The sequence below is a fragment of the Martes martes genome (genome assembly GCF_963455335.1).
Source record: "Martes martes genome assembly, chromosome: 4".
NCBI lineage: Eukaryota > Metazoa > Chordata > Mammalia > Carnivora > Mustelidae > Martes > Martes martes.
Genome location: NC_137891.1, coordinates 141,621,140 through 141,635,900, shown reverse-complemented (window position 1 = coordinate 141,635,900; position 14,761 = coordinate 141,621,140). Strand labels below are relative to the sequence as shown.

The 14,761-nt window shown below is 39.1% G+C and overlaps 1 protein-coding gene across 1 annotated transcript in view; it reads left to right on the top strand.

Moving 5' to 3' along the window:
* PATJ (PATJ crumbs cell polarity complex component) overlaps nucleotides 1–14,761 on the top strand; it is a 362,352-nt gene that overhangs the window by 234,097 nt on the left and 113,494 nt on the right. Inside the window, exon 29 of the mRNA XM_080800388.1 lies at nucleotides 2,334–2,425. Within this exon, the coding sequence (XP_080656514.1) occupies nucleotides 2,334–2,425 (92 nt within the window). The remainder of the gene's footprint in view (nucleotides 1–2,333; nucleotides 2,426–14,761) is intronic.

Genomic DNA, 14,761 nt, shown 5'->3' with positions numbered 1-14,761 from the left:
AAAAAAAAAAGTGATCATAGCAGACATACTATTTTGTAACTAGGTTTTGCTGCTTAGTACATTTGGGCATTTTCTATGTCATTAAGTTTTTTTTTTTTTTTTCACACTGATCTTAATAATTACATGACTTATTTAACCATTTTTGCCTTATAACTACATTAGGTAAGATGTAAATATAAGGCAACTAAAACCATGAAAGTATTAGGAGAAAACATAATTTAAAGGGTGGGTGCTTCAAAAAATATATATACATATATATTTAGAGCAGTGAAATTGAGAGGAAGGTATAGAGATTTCCCATCTGACCCTTTTAGATTCCCAACATCCAGAGTGGTATGTTTGTTACGGTTGATGAACCTGCAGTGATATCATCATCACCAAATCCAGAGCTTATACTGGGGTTCACTCTTGGTGGTATCCATTGTGTGGTATCAGACAGATGTATAATGGCACATGTCCATTGTTGTAGTATCATCCAGAGGGCAGGCACATCTTTAAATACATGATATTGGGGCGCCTGGGTGGCTTATTCAGTTAGGCGGCTGCCTTCAGCTTAGGTCATGATCCTCGGGTCCTGGGGTCGAGCCGCACATGGGGCTCCCTGCTCAGCAGGGGCTTTCTTCTCCCTCTGCCTCTGCTGCTCCCTCTGCTTGTCTCTTTCCCTGTCAAATAAATAAATAAAATCTTTAAAAAAAATTTTTTTAAATAAGTACATGATATTTAAAAGGTACAAGCCGTAACAAAAAAGATGAGTAATTTTGAACACCGCCAAATTAAAAATTATTTGTGTATTAAAGTCATTACAAATGAAATTTAAAGGCACTTACCATGTAATTCTCACAACAGTTTTATGAGGTAGATGCCTCGATTCCTTTTCAAGAAGTGAAAACCGAGGGGCGCCTGGGTGGCACAGTCTGCTGAGCGGTGACTCTTGATTTCAGCTCAGGTCCTGATCTCAGGGTCATGGGATGGATCCCCATGGGAGGCTCCGCGCTGGACGTGGAGTCCCCGTGAGGGATTCTCTCCCTCCTTCTGCCCCTCCCCACCGTACTCTTGGACACATGCTCACTTTCTCTTTCTCAAATCTTAAAAAGAGCGAAGACTGAGGCACAGGGAAATAGTGTGCAGATCCGGGCATTTCTGGGAGGTTGATTATTTTGGTTAATACAGAAGCTGGTAGAGTGAGGGGCATAGTGAGAAGGAGGTTCCAGTTTAGTCTCTGCAGCGGCTTTGATGTGCATTCCCACTTTACCCCCCTTCAAGATGATGGATGAGCTTCATTTCGGACAACTCCATCCTGTGAAGTGTTCGTTTCCCTACACTTTTTCATTATATCGGCTGTGACAAAAACCTTTTCCAGGTGTGTCCTCCCACACAAAATTTCAGAGACGTCAAGGACAGGCAAATGCAAATTACAAAAACTGGAAATCCCTTTTTACGCTTCCTTATAAAGTATACTATGCTATCCCTTAAATAGTAGAAAATCTCAAGGCCTCAGTTATATTGGGACAGTATAGATCATTAACTACTTAAAGAGACGGGAGGAGAAAAGCCAGAACTGTGTGTGCTATTATTAGTTGGGTGAAATAAAAGATTGATTATTGCTCTCATCATAGTTTATCAGTGGAAAAATCTGGAGTAAAAAAAAATTGGAGTGCAAATGTTTTTAGATCATATTTAGGTGAGTTCAATCAAGTTAAAAATCCTACCACATCTTAGATAAGAGCAGATGGCTCATTGATTGCATATAGTAAAATGTTTCTGTACAATTGATCTAAATTTTGATTTAAAATGGGGATATAATATTTACCTCCTCTGGAGTAACAAAATTTATGCTGTGTAATAACCTTGACACATTTACAGAATCATGTTTAATGGGCCCTCCAGAACTCTAGTGAATACCACAGGTTGGTCTGTTTTCTACATCTTTTAGGAATCTGGAAAACTGTAGGAAATATATCTGCCATAAGGTTTTTGCATTTAGCTCAACTACTGCTTTCTTGAAGTTTAGCAAGAGTCAAGGACTCTGTATTCTTCATTAACTGCTTTCAAAACTGAATTTAAGAGATGTTAATAGCTGTTTAGAATTAGTATTTGAGTCCGTACTACAAAGACTATGAAGATTTTTAGCATTGTAGAGTCCTACATGGAACCACTTAGAAATGAATGCACTTCATTGTTTAATTCCAAGTATATACCCATCTGTTTGCATGAATGTACAAATAAATACATTTATTTTACATTATTAATATATATATTAGTAATATATATTATTTTTATACAAAGTATACATATTGCATTTTTACAAGTGCATTTTATTTTTTCCCAAATAGATAAATAATCAGATCCTTTATGGAAGAAGTCACCAAAATGCATCTGCCATTATTAAGACCGCCCCATCAAAGGTCAAGCTGGTTTTCATCAGGTAAGATAGATAAATGTGTGGTTTTCTAAAATCTAAGATCTCTTCTGAAGTTGCTATTATTTTGTAAGACTGTTTTGTCTTTGGTTTGTCTAACAAAATCACCGTATCCTAAAAATACATTTTCCTTTTTTAACGTCACTTCAAGGAAAGCATAAATTGTTTCAATTATGAGGTTTTCTTGTTATTTACATTTCATATGATGGAATTAGTGGTTGAGGTTGGTATTTGTATTCAATTTTTTAAATTTCTTCCCTTCCTGGAGGTGATCGTCCCCTCAGTAGAACCTTCTAGTTTCCTTCTGTCACCAACATGTGGTATATTTGCTGACTCATTGATGTCTCCATCAAGCAATAGGCAGGAAAACAGAACCCAGGACATTGTAGGAACTTCATAGTAAGAGTGCTGGTGAGAAATCCAGAGGGGATCAGATGTGAGGTTTAGAGTCATGTGGAATGTTTGGGTTTCCACATTTTCCCTTACCCTACCTGCTACCTGACTGCATCCTTCTGGCATAAATAAGTCAGACTTTGGAATTCCCATTGGTGGTAGCTGTTGTTGCCTCATCATCAATGGAATGTCTGATTCCTTTTATTGGACCAAAGTGGCTGATGAATCTGAATTATCATTAAATAATGTAACTAACCCTGTCCATTAACTGTTGCTCTGGTATTTTTCCTTCTGAGTCTCAGATAACAGCTGTAAAATGAGAATAATAAAGCACCTACCTCATTCATTGTGATATGTCAAAAATTTGAAATGTTGATGTTGAACACACCCTCTGACATAGAGTAGAGGCTGAAAGGGTGTTGGCTGGTGTTTTTTGACAGGTCATTCTTCTTCCTACTGTGACTAGTTACCTGTCATTAAGACCTATCCATTCTTGGGACCCCTGGGTTTCAGGGGTAGACTCATTCCCAGATGTGGGCACTAATGTAGGTGACTGATGTACCCTTTCCCATGCCATCATTTCAGCTTACAGGGTATTGTTGCTGCTTTACTCCTAAGGAAATCCTACATTAGTAACCTCCCTCCCACCCAGTGGCCCTTCCTGGATTTCCAGGTTTTCACTCTTGTTTCCAAAGGGAGAATCCTTTCTCCTTCTCCTCAGTCTTGTGTGTTAAGACAGCCTCCTCTTGCTCACTCACCTTGAAGTCCTCTGTTAGGCACCAGTCTCCTTTGTGGGTTTCTCTGCCCTTCCTGTTGCCAGAAATTACAAAATTAGAGTTAGATGCTAAAAATATGAACAGACTTGGGGAAAGGTCAGCCACTCAAAGCAGTGAAGGTGTCCCCCATGGACAGAAATGCCCGCCGGCTTGAACACCTTGCTGAGAGTCATGTGAGGGTTCCGTGAGCAGGCACCCACAGCACCCACCAGTGTCTGTGCTTCACCCTCAGCACGTGGGGGCAACGGCTGCAGGTACGTCCTTGACGTTGCTCTCACCTCTTCACCCATATGAGGCCATCCCGTTTTAAAGAGCAAAAAGAAAATTGGATGGGATCCAAAGGAAACCATCAACACAATTAAGTAGTTAGGAAATAGAACCCTCCTCCTTCAAGGAAGAAAGGCTACATGATTTGAAATTATTTAGAATACAGAAGAGAAAGCTGAGGAGAATTTTAATAACAGTAATGAAGCCCCATTAATTTAGTGTCTGATGATTTCAATTTTGATCATTCAGAAGAGATCAGAATCAAGGAAATCATTTGTTCAGTAAATTAATAGTATAAGCATGATTGAGGATACCACAGAATACTTATTTACTGGAAGGGATTTGAAGCAACTTAGAAGTACCAATGTACATTCCAAATATGTAATCTAATTCAGAACCTTTCTTGCAAGGTCATTAAGTTGTAGTGCCTAAACACATAGTCTGCATTCAGAAAGCTTTATTGAATAAATTGCCTTTCAGCTCCTTCTAAGCAATTCCAGATAATTTATTCTCCAAAGGCAACAATCATAGTAAGTTAGTTTTATTTATTTTGTGGACTTAAAGATACATAGATAAAAAGATACATATAGATAAAAAATAATTCATTATTTTACAAAATTTCTCATACTTAAGTCCCTCTCCTCAGTACTTTCCCAAATAATCTAAGCTGGGGAAAGTTTTTCTAGCTTCCTTTGTAAGCATAAAAAAAGATGTAGGTGTGATTTTTGCATAGTCTGTTGTCATCCATTTTGAGACTATGTAAAGAAAAACGAGTTTAAATTGAATCAAGACAGATGTACGCACTGCTAACAACCTTTTGTTTGATTCAGTAGATACGTATCTGGTAATTTGTGTGCCAACGTTTTATTAATTAATGCTTCAGTTTCCATAAGGGAAGGAACTATTCATCTGACTGAGAGCCTGAGAGCTCTTACCTAAGTGACAAATTCTTTTCTAAAGCAAGCTTGAACTCTGAGGCTTAGTGATTAAGAGAGGAAACCCTAGATTCACCCTATCTCCTGAAACCTGATTCTAGAATCCCCCAAGTGTGTGAGCTTGTTCAGTTTCCTGAGAGGCAGTATGCGGATGATACAGTTGTCTCAGGGCGCCTGGGCAGCTCAGTCAGCTAAGCAGCCAACTCTTGATTTCAGCTCAAGTCATGATCTCAGGGTCTTAGGATCAATCCCAAGATCAATCTGCTTGAGAATTCTCTCACATGCTCGCTCTCTGTCTCTCAAATAAATAAATAAATAAATATTTTTTTTCAAAAAAATCAAGTGTTTAAATATATAGATAGATATTTATAGCTATTTCATAGATTGTCTAATGTGTTACTATGTATAAATTGCCTGGTGATATGGGCTCACCAATGTTTGCAGTTGGGTGATGAAGATGATGATGGTCATGGCCCGAAAAGGGAGGGAGAGAGAGAAGGAGGTTACAGAAGTTGGGGAAAAGGAAAGAGATAAACCACTCCTGTGCATATATTTGGTCTCATTCCAGAATCTTTTTTTTTTTAAGATTTTATTTATTTATTTGACAGACAGAGATCACAAGTAGTCAGAGAGGCAGGCAGAGAGAGAGGGAGAGGCATGCGTCCTGCTGAGCAGAGAGCCCGATGCAGAGCTCGATCCCAGGACCCTGGGATCATGACCTGAGCCGAAGGCAGAGGCTTTAACCCACTGAGCTACCCAGGCACCCTCATTCCAGAATCTTGAGTCATTTTTTTAAGTGAAGCACATTCACAGTTTAAGAATTTTAATTAACATCATAATGATTAAACACTAGAAGAGATAGAGCACTGGATGTTGTAGATAAGTGATGAATCACTGAATTCTACTCCTGAAACCAATATTGCACTGTATGTTAACTAACTAGAATTTAAATAAAATTTTTAAAAAATCACTAGAAGAGATAGCTATAGGTATTACATAAATCATTTCTAATAAATGTTAAAATAAGAGACATGGACATAGCCTACCTAAAACATCTCTGTTGTTCTGTGTCTGCTGCTGCTTCTCCTACTCCCCCTTTTTTTTTTTTTTTTCCCCCCAGCTCTACACCCACCTGGGGCTTGAATTCAGGGCCATGACAGCCCAAGAGTTGCATGTTCCACCAGCTAAGCCAGACAGGCACCCCTCCTCCTCCTCCTTTTAAGTGATGGCCTGATATTCTAAGAAGGAGTAGAATACCATTTAATGAAAGAATATATAAACAAAAATCTAATTAACATGAATTAATCCCCATGTCAATAAAATATGTTATAATAGATTTTACTGGGATGAGTAGCATCAAATGGTGTCAGAATTTAAAACACTTAAGGAAATCAAAAAAAGAAAAAATATTTTATGCACTGTGTATATCACCAATGGGGGTATAATGGCAGATTGGTGACCTATTTATGTGTGGTAACCTGTGCATTTTCAGTGCTGTCCAACACATCATCCTCTGTCCTTCAGGCTGATTATCTAGTTCATCACTCCTTTATATACACCTCTGCCTGTAGGTTACCTCTTTCAGACTACTGGTATCAGAACCCTAGTTGTGCCTATTTTGGAACCAAATCCTAAAGCAGGTAAATACTGGTTTCCTATCAAGTGTCAGGAGGTTAATACTTAAATCATCTCAGCACAACAGGTGCAATTACACTTCCTTTAAGCTGCATAACTTATGCTGTATAATGTTACTTTAAACACTGATATTTAGAAATTGTATTTCTTTATAGTTAGTGCTTCTATTTGCTAATCCTTCCTTCCTTAGTTGAAATTATTGATTCTCTGTGCATTTCCATCATAGAGAAATTTTTGGCTTCTATACCTCGGCAGCTCTTTTCCAAATTTATTGACAATCGAAATAAAAATGGGAACTGGCCACAGATTTGGGAGTATGATTAGCAGTAATCACAGAAAGCTGTTAAAATGTGCTGCAGGCAACATTGTAATTAACAGGGGCCTTTAGTCTGTAGTGATGTACATTTGTGTGATCACGTCCTTGTCATATTCTTTTAACACTTGTATTTATTCATATACTAATTGATCTGTAGTTCACAAGAGGTCTGTGAGTCATTAGTGAAAATTAGCAAGTTGCTGCTGTGTATACATGACTTACAGAGTCACTCCCCCCTCCCACTTTGTCCCCACATTAGATCTTGGACAATCCCGTAATCACGTCCTTGTGTCTACAGCACATATGGACTTTAGTATACTAGATTATTCTACAGTGGATAATCCAGATGTATTTTACAATCATGAATTCTTACTATGTAGCACACATTCAATTCTGTGGATCTTCCTATTCGACATATCCCCTCTACACAAACGCTATAATTTTAAGTACAGGAGGAGAGCTATATTAATACAAGAAAGAATGAATTGCTGTATTTGGCAGTGCAGGGATCCAAGGAGATTAATGATCTTGACTGCAGCTCTTGTCATACCTTCCCCCACTATCGAAAATTAAATGTCACGTATAACAACTCACTCTCCATTACTTAATTACATGTGGAAAATGTGTACTGTATAAAAACTCCTGGGGCTAGAGGAGGCCAAGTGAAACTGAACCCCATGGAAAGATTTAGTGCTGGCTGTCAAGCCCCACTGAGTCAAAGTGGGCTCACCGTGGGAGCCACCATACAGTATCGATTGAACATATGTCTTGTTTTGTAATTAAAAATATAGTGTGGCCCAATATCCTCTGGCCATATCCCTAAAAGATGACATTGACCTGAAATTATTGTGAATGTCAGAGTCATCTGTGGGAGAAGTCCACCTGAAGAAGCAAACTGAATGCCTGTTTTAAAAATACTTACTGTGCTCTCGAGTCTATCTAAATAAAGAGGGAAGAAGGATTGTGGGAATAAGCAAGAGTTTTACTTCCATAAAGAACTATTTATGCATTTAATCAACAATTATTTGCTGAGTGCCTCCTTGTGCTGGGACTGGGGAGTCAGTGATACGAAGAACACAAGCTCTACCTTGAATGAGGAGGCGGAGAGTAAGCAATCTGAACCTTATCCAGGGATAAAGGTGCTATAGGGGAGAGGGGCATCTGGGTGGCTCAGTGGGTTAAGTCTCTGCCTTCGGCTCAGGTCATGATCTCAGGATCCTTGAATTGAGCCCCTCATTGGGCTCTCTGCTCAGCAGGAAGCCTGCTTCCCCCTCTCTCTCTGCCTGCCTCTCTGCCTGCTTGTGATCTCTGTGTGTCAAATAAATAAATAAAATCTTAAAAAAAAAAAAAAAGAACATAGGGGAGACACAAGTAACCTAATCCTTGGAGCCTTCGGGAAGGTATTACAGAGAAAGATGCTGGAGCTCAGACCTGAAGGATGAGGAAACAAAATTGTAGTATGCACAGAAACCCAGAAGTTTCTGGAATTGGATAGTATACCCAATGGATATCTGTATCTGAACATTTACTACCAGGAGAAAAAGCAGTCCTGCTTTAGGAAAGTGTCACTGGATGAATACAGCTGTATACATTGGCCACTTTGAAATCTGTGAGGAAGCATCCTTCGGACCCTCTGGGGTCATTAAAGAAATCTGAGTGCACAATAAAATACCATCCATGGGATATATACCACGTTTTGAGGAAGAGGCCTGTCATTAACATAGAGTTCTTACTGGGAATTGTGGGAGAAAGAAAGTTAGAGACCCTCTTTAATTTCAGGGCTCTTCTGTTTCTCTGTTCAGTTGGAACACGTGGTAGACCTATGGGAGTGTCTTAAGTGCTCTGAAGTGCTGACTCTTGCTTCATTTTTCAGTACTTGTTTCCTACACTCTCCATATTAAAGAGTAACCTTATTTATTAATCTTCTATTTATCAGTAGAATTTATAAGCCTTTTAGTCCAAGGACAAAGTGGAATTGGAGTATTTTGATCTTTTGTCAAGACACTGGAATTTATGCATCCAAATAAGAAGCACCGTTCCCTTGACCAACTGTGTTTGCCTGGGGAAGCTGTGCATTTAATCCAGTGACGATTCCATTGGGTCGTACATTTCTGGAATCATCTTGAAAGCCTATGGCATACTCTTTTGAATAGCCACGGGAGCCGTACGTTTTCCCTTTTTTGAGGGCGGTTGTACCTAATCCATGTGAAGTGACCCCAAATTTTGCAGGATCATTCATGAATCCAGTGCATCTGGTGTATTAGGTAGAGTGTTGTTACCCAACTTTCTTTTTTTTTTTTTTTAAGGATTTTATTTATTTATTTGACAGACAGAGATCACAAGTAGGTGGAGAGGCAGGCAGAGAGAGAGGAGGAAGCAGGTTCCCTGCTGAGCAGAGAGCCCAACGTGGGGTTCGATCCCAGGCCCCCGGGATCATGACCTGAGCGGAAGGCAGAGGCTTAACCCACTGAGCCACCCAGGTGCCCCGCTATCAAACTTTCTTGCATAACTTGTAAAATATCTTAGAAAATCATTTTTATTTCATGAACAGATTTGGTCGTTTTTTTTCTTTGCTACCCCCCCTTCCTTAACATAGTACCAGCTTCGGGGAATGAAGACTGTATTTGTTTGATTTCTTTTAGCACTCAGAAACATCTAATGGTGTCTGGTTACAGAGATGAAGTGGGCAGTTTTCTCTTCATTTTTGTTTTGTTGGCTAGTTGGTATTTTTACTCCTATCCTCATAGAATCTCTGTAGCCCTCCTTCTTCTTGAGACACACACACTCACACACACACACTGTATGTACTGTGGTGGAATAGTAGAGCCAGAACATCTAGATGCCTCTTTCCCTTTGTGGAAGCTGAAGGAGCCATGTAGTTCACTGCTGAGGTGTGGCCAGGGGTTGGTCATGTGACCTATGCTTAAGCAATATGGTACTTAGCTTAAAATAGGAAGCAAGTACCATGAGTGATTTTATATGAATGGTGTTTATTTATGAAAACACAGGGCCTTAATGGGCAGTTTCTTCTATGACATCATTCTGTTTTCTTGCTTCCTTGTCCTCTGGAGGTCTCTTAGTTTCTGTATGTTCCAAGTCCAATCATGTAGCCTGCCTGTGTTTTGTGAGATCCCATTATCCCTTTAATAAATTCCCTTTTGCTTTAGTTGGTCCAACTTCATTTCTCTTGCTTGCTGCCAAAAAATCCTGATGAATGGGAGGAGTGATAAAAGTGAGCTATCTGAACAAATCATGAACAACCAGAGTAAGATACTTGGTTCTTTCTGTACATTTTCTCATCACCTATAGGCTTTTAACCTTGATTCTGAGAATTTTTTATCCTTCAGACTTACTTAGAAAGCACAAGACCCCTGAGCAAGTCTCTGCTGAGGATCTCCAGGATGGTACATTTCTACTGTCAGACCATTCACTGGCTCTTGGAATGAGATTGCCATGATTATCTCAGAGGAATCAGGCAGGATTTATTCTGGACTTATATACCTGGGGTGGGGGGAAGTCACCTTTCCCCAGAACATGGCCTTTTGGTGAGGGCTGGATATCTGAACATTAGTCCTTTGCCAGTCAGGAGAAGGAGGAGGAGGCTGAGGGTATCTACTACATTATCTTTCAGAAAGAACCTCTTAGAGAAAGTTATTAGGCTACGTCATTCCATCCGTCCTATGCTCCCCACATCAACCCTTCCGCCAACCGCACTGCCAAATATTTTATGAGCCACCTTTTCCTCTGCACAACTGGCAATAATCATTCAGATCTTGCCTGGGGCCACCTTTGTGAAATGTGGGTCTGGATGCTGAGTTACTCCCAACAGCCCTCATTAGTTGTTGGTATTGTTGGGAATGCCAAGTAAATAAAGTTCGTGATTCTATCACTGGTCATTTATTTCAGATTTAGCATATTGCTGTTTTGGTGGTTTCATCCAATTGGAAATTGAAAACTATTCTGTCTGTTCATAGAGTTAGAAATATATCCTGGTATCTCTTCAGGAAGGAGTTTTGCTCCCACTGAAATGTAATGATGTGCCTTGTTTTGTATGTGACTTCTGGTTCATTTATATCGAGCTTTCCCTGCCAAATGTTAATTCAGTGTCATGTCCCAATTAATATAACAAACATAGAGTTTATTTTTTCTATCCTCAAGTGTCTTACATCACTATATTTAGTATAATCAGAAAATAATATCTAGGCCTATTTAGCTGTGTTCATATGTTCCTCATTATTCATTGTGTGTGTGTGTGTGTGTGTGTTTAAACAATATGCTAGGCACTAGATTGTAGTCGTAAGCATTTTAGAACAGGTTTCAAAACAGTGAAATCTACCTACTCAGCTATCCAAGCTGAATTCAGGCGCATAACTTCTGTTTTTGATACAGTGCTGTTTTGTTGGCATAAAATAAGATCCTATGGGTTTAGTGAACATGAATTTCCAAGTGGCAGAACTGCAACAGTCCAGAAGACAATAATGATATTTAAGTTATAGTTTAAGTATATATTCTCATCCTACTTGCACAATTTTTTTTGGTCTCACAAAATTTTTTAAAATCGTGAAATTTGTGTAACATGAAATCTACCATCTTAACCATTTTAAGTGTACCCTTCAGTGACATTAAGAATATTCATGTTGTTGTACAAGCACCACCACTGTCCATCTCCAAATGGATAAATATCTGTACCTGGTAAAAATAATAATAATAAGAAGAAGAACTCCTCATTCTCCCTCTCCTGCCCACAGCCCCTGGCAACTATCATTCTACTTTCTGTCTCTAACTATACTAGGTACCTTATAAAAATGGAATTACACAGCATTTGTCCTTTTGTTACTGGCTTATTTCACTCACTCTAATGTTTTCAAGGTTCACGCATGTTGTAGGCTGTCAAAATTTCTCTCCTTTTTAATGCTGAATAATGCTCCATTGTTTGTATATACATGTATTTATCCATTTGTCTGTCAGGGGATGCTTGGATTGCTGCTGCCTTTGGATTTTTGTGAGTAGTGCCACTATGAACAGGAGAGTACAGATGACTTCAAGAATCTCTTTGGGATATGTAACTAGAAGTAGAATTGCTAAATCATATAGTTATTCCATTTTTAATTTCCTGAGGAGGCTTCGTACTGTTTTCCATAGCAGTCTACCATGACATCATACCAGCAGTGGACAGGGGTTCGTTTCTTCACAACCTCACCAACACTTGATATTGTCAGGGTTTTCGATAGTAGCCATCGTATTGCGTGTGAGGTAGTATCTCATTGTGGTTTTGATTTGCATTTCTCTGCTCATTAGTGATGCTGAGTGTCTTTTCATGTGTATATTGGCCATATGTACCTCATCTTTGCAGAAATTTATTTTCAACTTTTTGCCTATTTTTTTTAAAGATTTTATTTATTTATTGGCAGAGAGAGATCACAAGTAGACAGAGAGGCAGGCAGAGGGAGAGTGGGAAGCAGGCTCCCTGCTGAGCAGAGAACCTGATGTGGGGCTCCATCCCAGGACCCTGAGACTATGACCTGAGCCAAAGGCAGAGGCTTAACCCACTGAGCCACCCAGGCGCCCCTTGCCTATTTTTTTATCAGTTTATTTTGTTGTTGAATTGTATGAATTCTCTATATATTCTGGATATTAAGCCCTTATCAGATCTATAATTTGCAAATGTGTTCTGTCATTTCATAGGTTGCCCCTTCACTGTGTTGATTGTGTCCTTTGATGCACAGAAATTTTTCATTTCGTTGTAGTCCATTTTATCTATTTGTTGTTGCTCCTTGTGCTTTTGGTCTCCTATGCAGGGTATCATTGCAAATTTAGTGACATAAAGCTTTTCCTCCATGTTTTCTTCTAAGAGTGTTACAGTTTTAGGTCATATGTTTAGGGCTTTGATCCATTTTGAATTAATTTTGAAAGTGGTGTAAGGGAAAGATCCAACTTTATTTTTTTGCATATGGATATCTAGTTTTCCCAGCGCTGTTTGTTGAAAAGATCAGCTTCCCCGCCCCCCCCCCCCCCACTCCCGTTGAATGATTCTGGCATCCTTGTTGAAAATCATTTGACCAAATACGTGAGAGTTCGTTTCGTGGCTCTCTCTTCTGTTTCATTGGTCTATACGTCTCTCATTATGCCGGTACCACACTGTTTCCATTCTCTAGCTTTGTAGTAAGTTTTGAAATCAGGAAGGGTGAGACCTCCAACTTTGTTTTTCTTTTTCAAGATTGTTTTGGCTGTTCAGGGTCCTTTGAGATTCCAATGGATTTTAGATGGAACACACTCACTTTGAAAGATGTAGAAATGCTCCTGAGATCCCTGACTGTGATAAATGAAAAGTTAAGGCATTCTGCATTCACATACATATACCACCGATTACATCACATTTTCTTTTCCTCATTCATAAATTGTTGTCATGAGCTCATCGTGCTTTCCTGAAGAATAAGTGTGTTCTTATCAGAGCCCACTAATCTTTCTTTTACCATAATTTGTCGTGTTCTTTTAGAGGTTATATTGGAGAGAGTATCTCATATTTATTCTAAGGAAGTAGTCAATAGTTGTAGGATAAATGCTTCAAGTCACATGTTAATGAAATCCTAAGAGATTTACAATATGAATTATGGTTATAACTTTGATGGATGAACAATAAGGGTATAGGGTTTTATCAACAAATCCCTGTATATGACATGTATGTGCTTCCAAGATTGCAGTAAAGTATTCCTGGAAGAATAGAATGACGTTACTGAGAAAAGCTATGTAAATAGTTTAGAAATGCAGAGGAGGGAGAGATTACTATTGGAGAAGTGAGTACAGCAAAAGCTAATTAATGATACCTGGGTAGATTTACATAGAAAAGAATTGAGTCCCAAACTGCATGAACAAACTTAATTCAAGCATTTTGAAGTACTTTCAGATGCTAATAAGACCACAGAATTAAATAAGTTCTTGAGGCGCCTGGGTGCCTTGGTGGGTTAAGCCTCTGCCTTGGGCTCAGGTCATGACCTCGGGGTCCTGGGATGGGGCCCCGCATTGGGCTCTCTGCTCAGCAGAGAGCCTGCTCCCCCCTCCCACCCTCTGTCTGCCTCTTTACCTACTTGTGATCTCTCTCTATCTCAAACAAATAAATAAAATCTTAAAAATAAATAAATATATACATAAGAAGTCCTTTAAGAACTTCTAAGACATATAAATAAGTAATTATATATCAGGCAAAACAAGCATTTATAGGGGGAACTCTGTGATATTGAGTTATTCCGATTGCATTTTCAAGCTTGTCGAAAAGGGGGTGTTTTTCATAATTGAGAAGTGATTTGGATTCACTGAGACATAGAGAAAGCAGAACAAGGAAACCAGTAAGGTTACTCTTGCTATAGTACAGACATAGTGAAAAGTCCATGAATTAGGATGGGAGCTCTGGGACTAGAGAAAAAGAGAGGAAAGAATGAAGTTTAGAATGAAACCATCCATTTCTTCGGATATAAGAGTTAATGGCTGAATGAGTTAATGATAACGGAGCGCTCTTAGTCCCTGGAAACTTAAGCATCTGAGACTGGACATCATGAAACCATAAAACAGTAGATGTTAACGATTGTTATTGTGCTATGGTGCTTTGACATTGACCTTATCTTACAACAGTTCTGTTAAAAGATACTATCCCAATTTTCAAGAGTTTATTTATTTGTCAGAGAGACAGAGAGAGCACAAGCAGGGGGAGCAGCAGTCAGAGGGAGAACCAGGCTTCCCACTGAGCAAGGAGCCTGATGCTGGACTCAGTCACAGGACAGTGGGATCATGACCTGAGCCAAAGGCAGGCACTTAACTGATGGAGCCACCCAGGCGCCCCACTATCCCAATTTTATAGGTTAAGAAACAAAGATTTTAAAAAGTTGCTTGGTATCTTGCTTATATCTTAGTGATAGAATCTGTACCTTTGTCTAGGTCTGCCTCACTCTAGGTTTCTTTCCAGAATAGCATAGTTCTCTTACTTTGATATAACAATGAATTAATTTTTTAATTGGGGCATTATTTA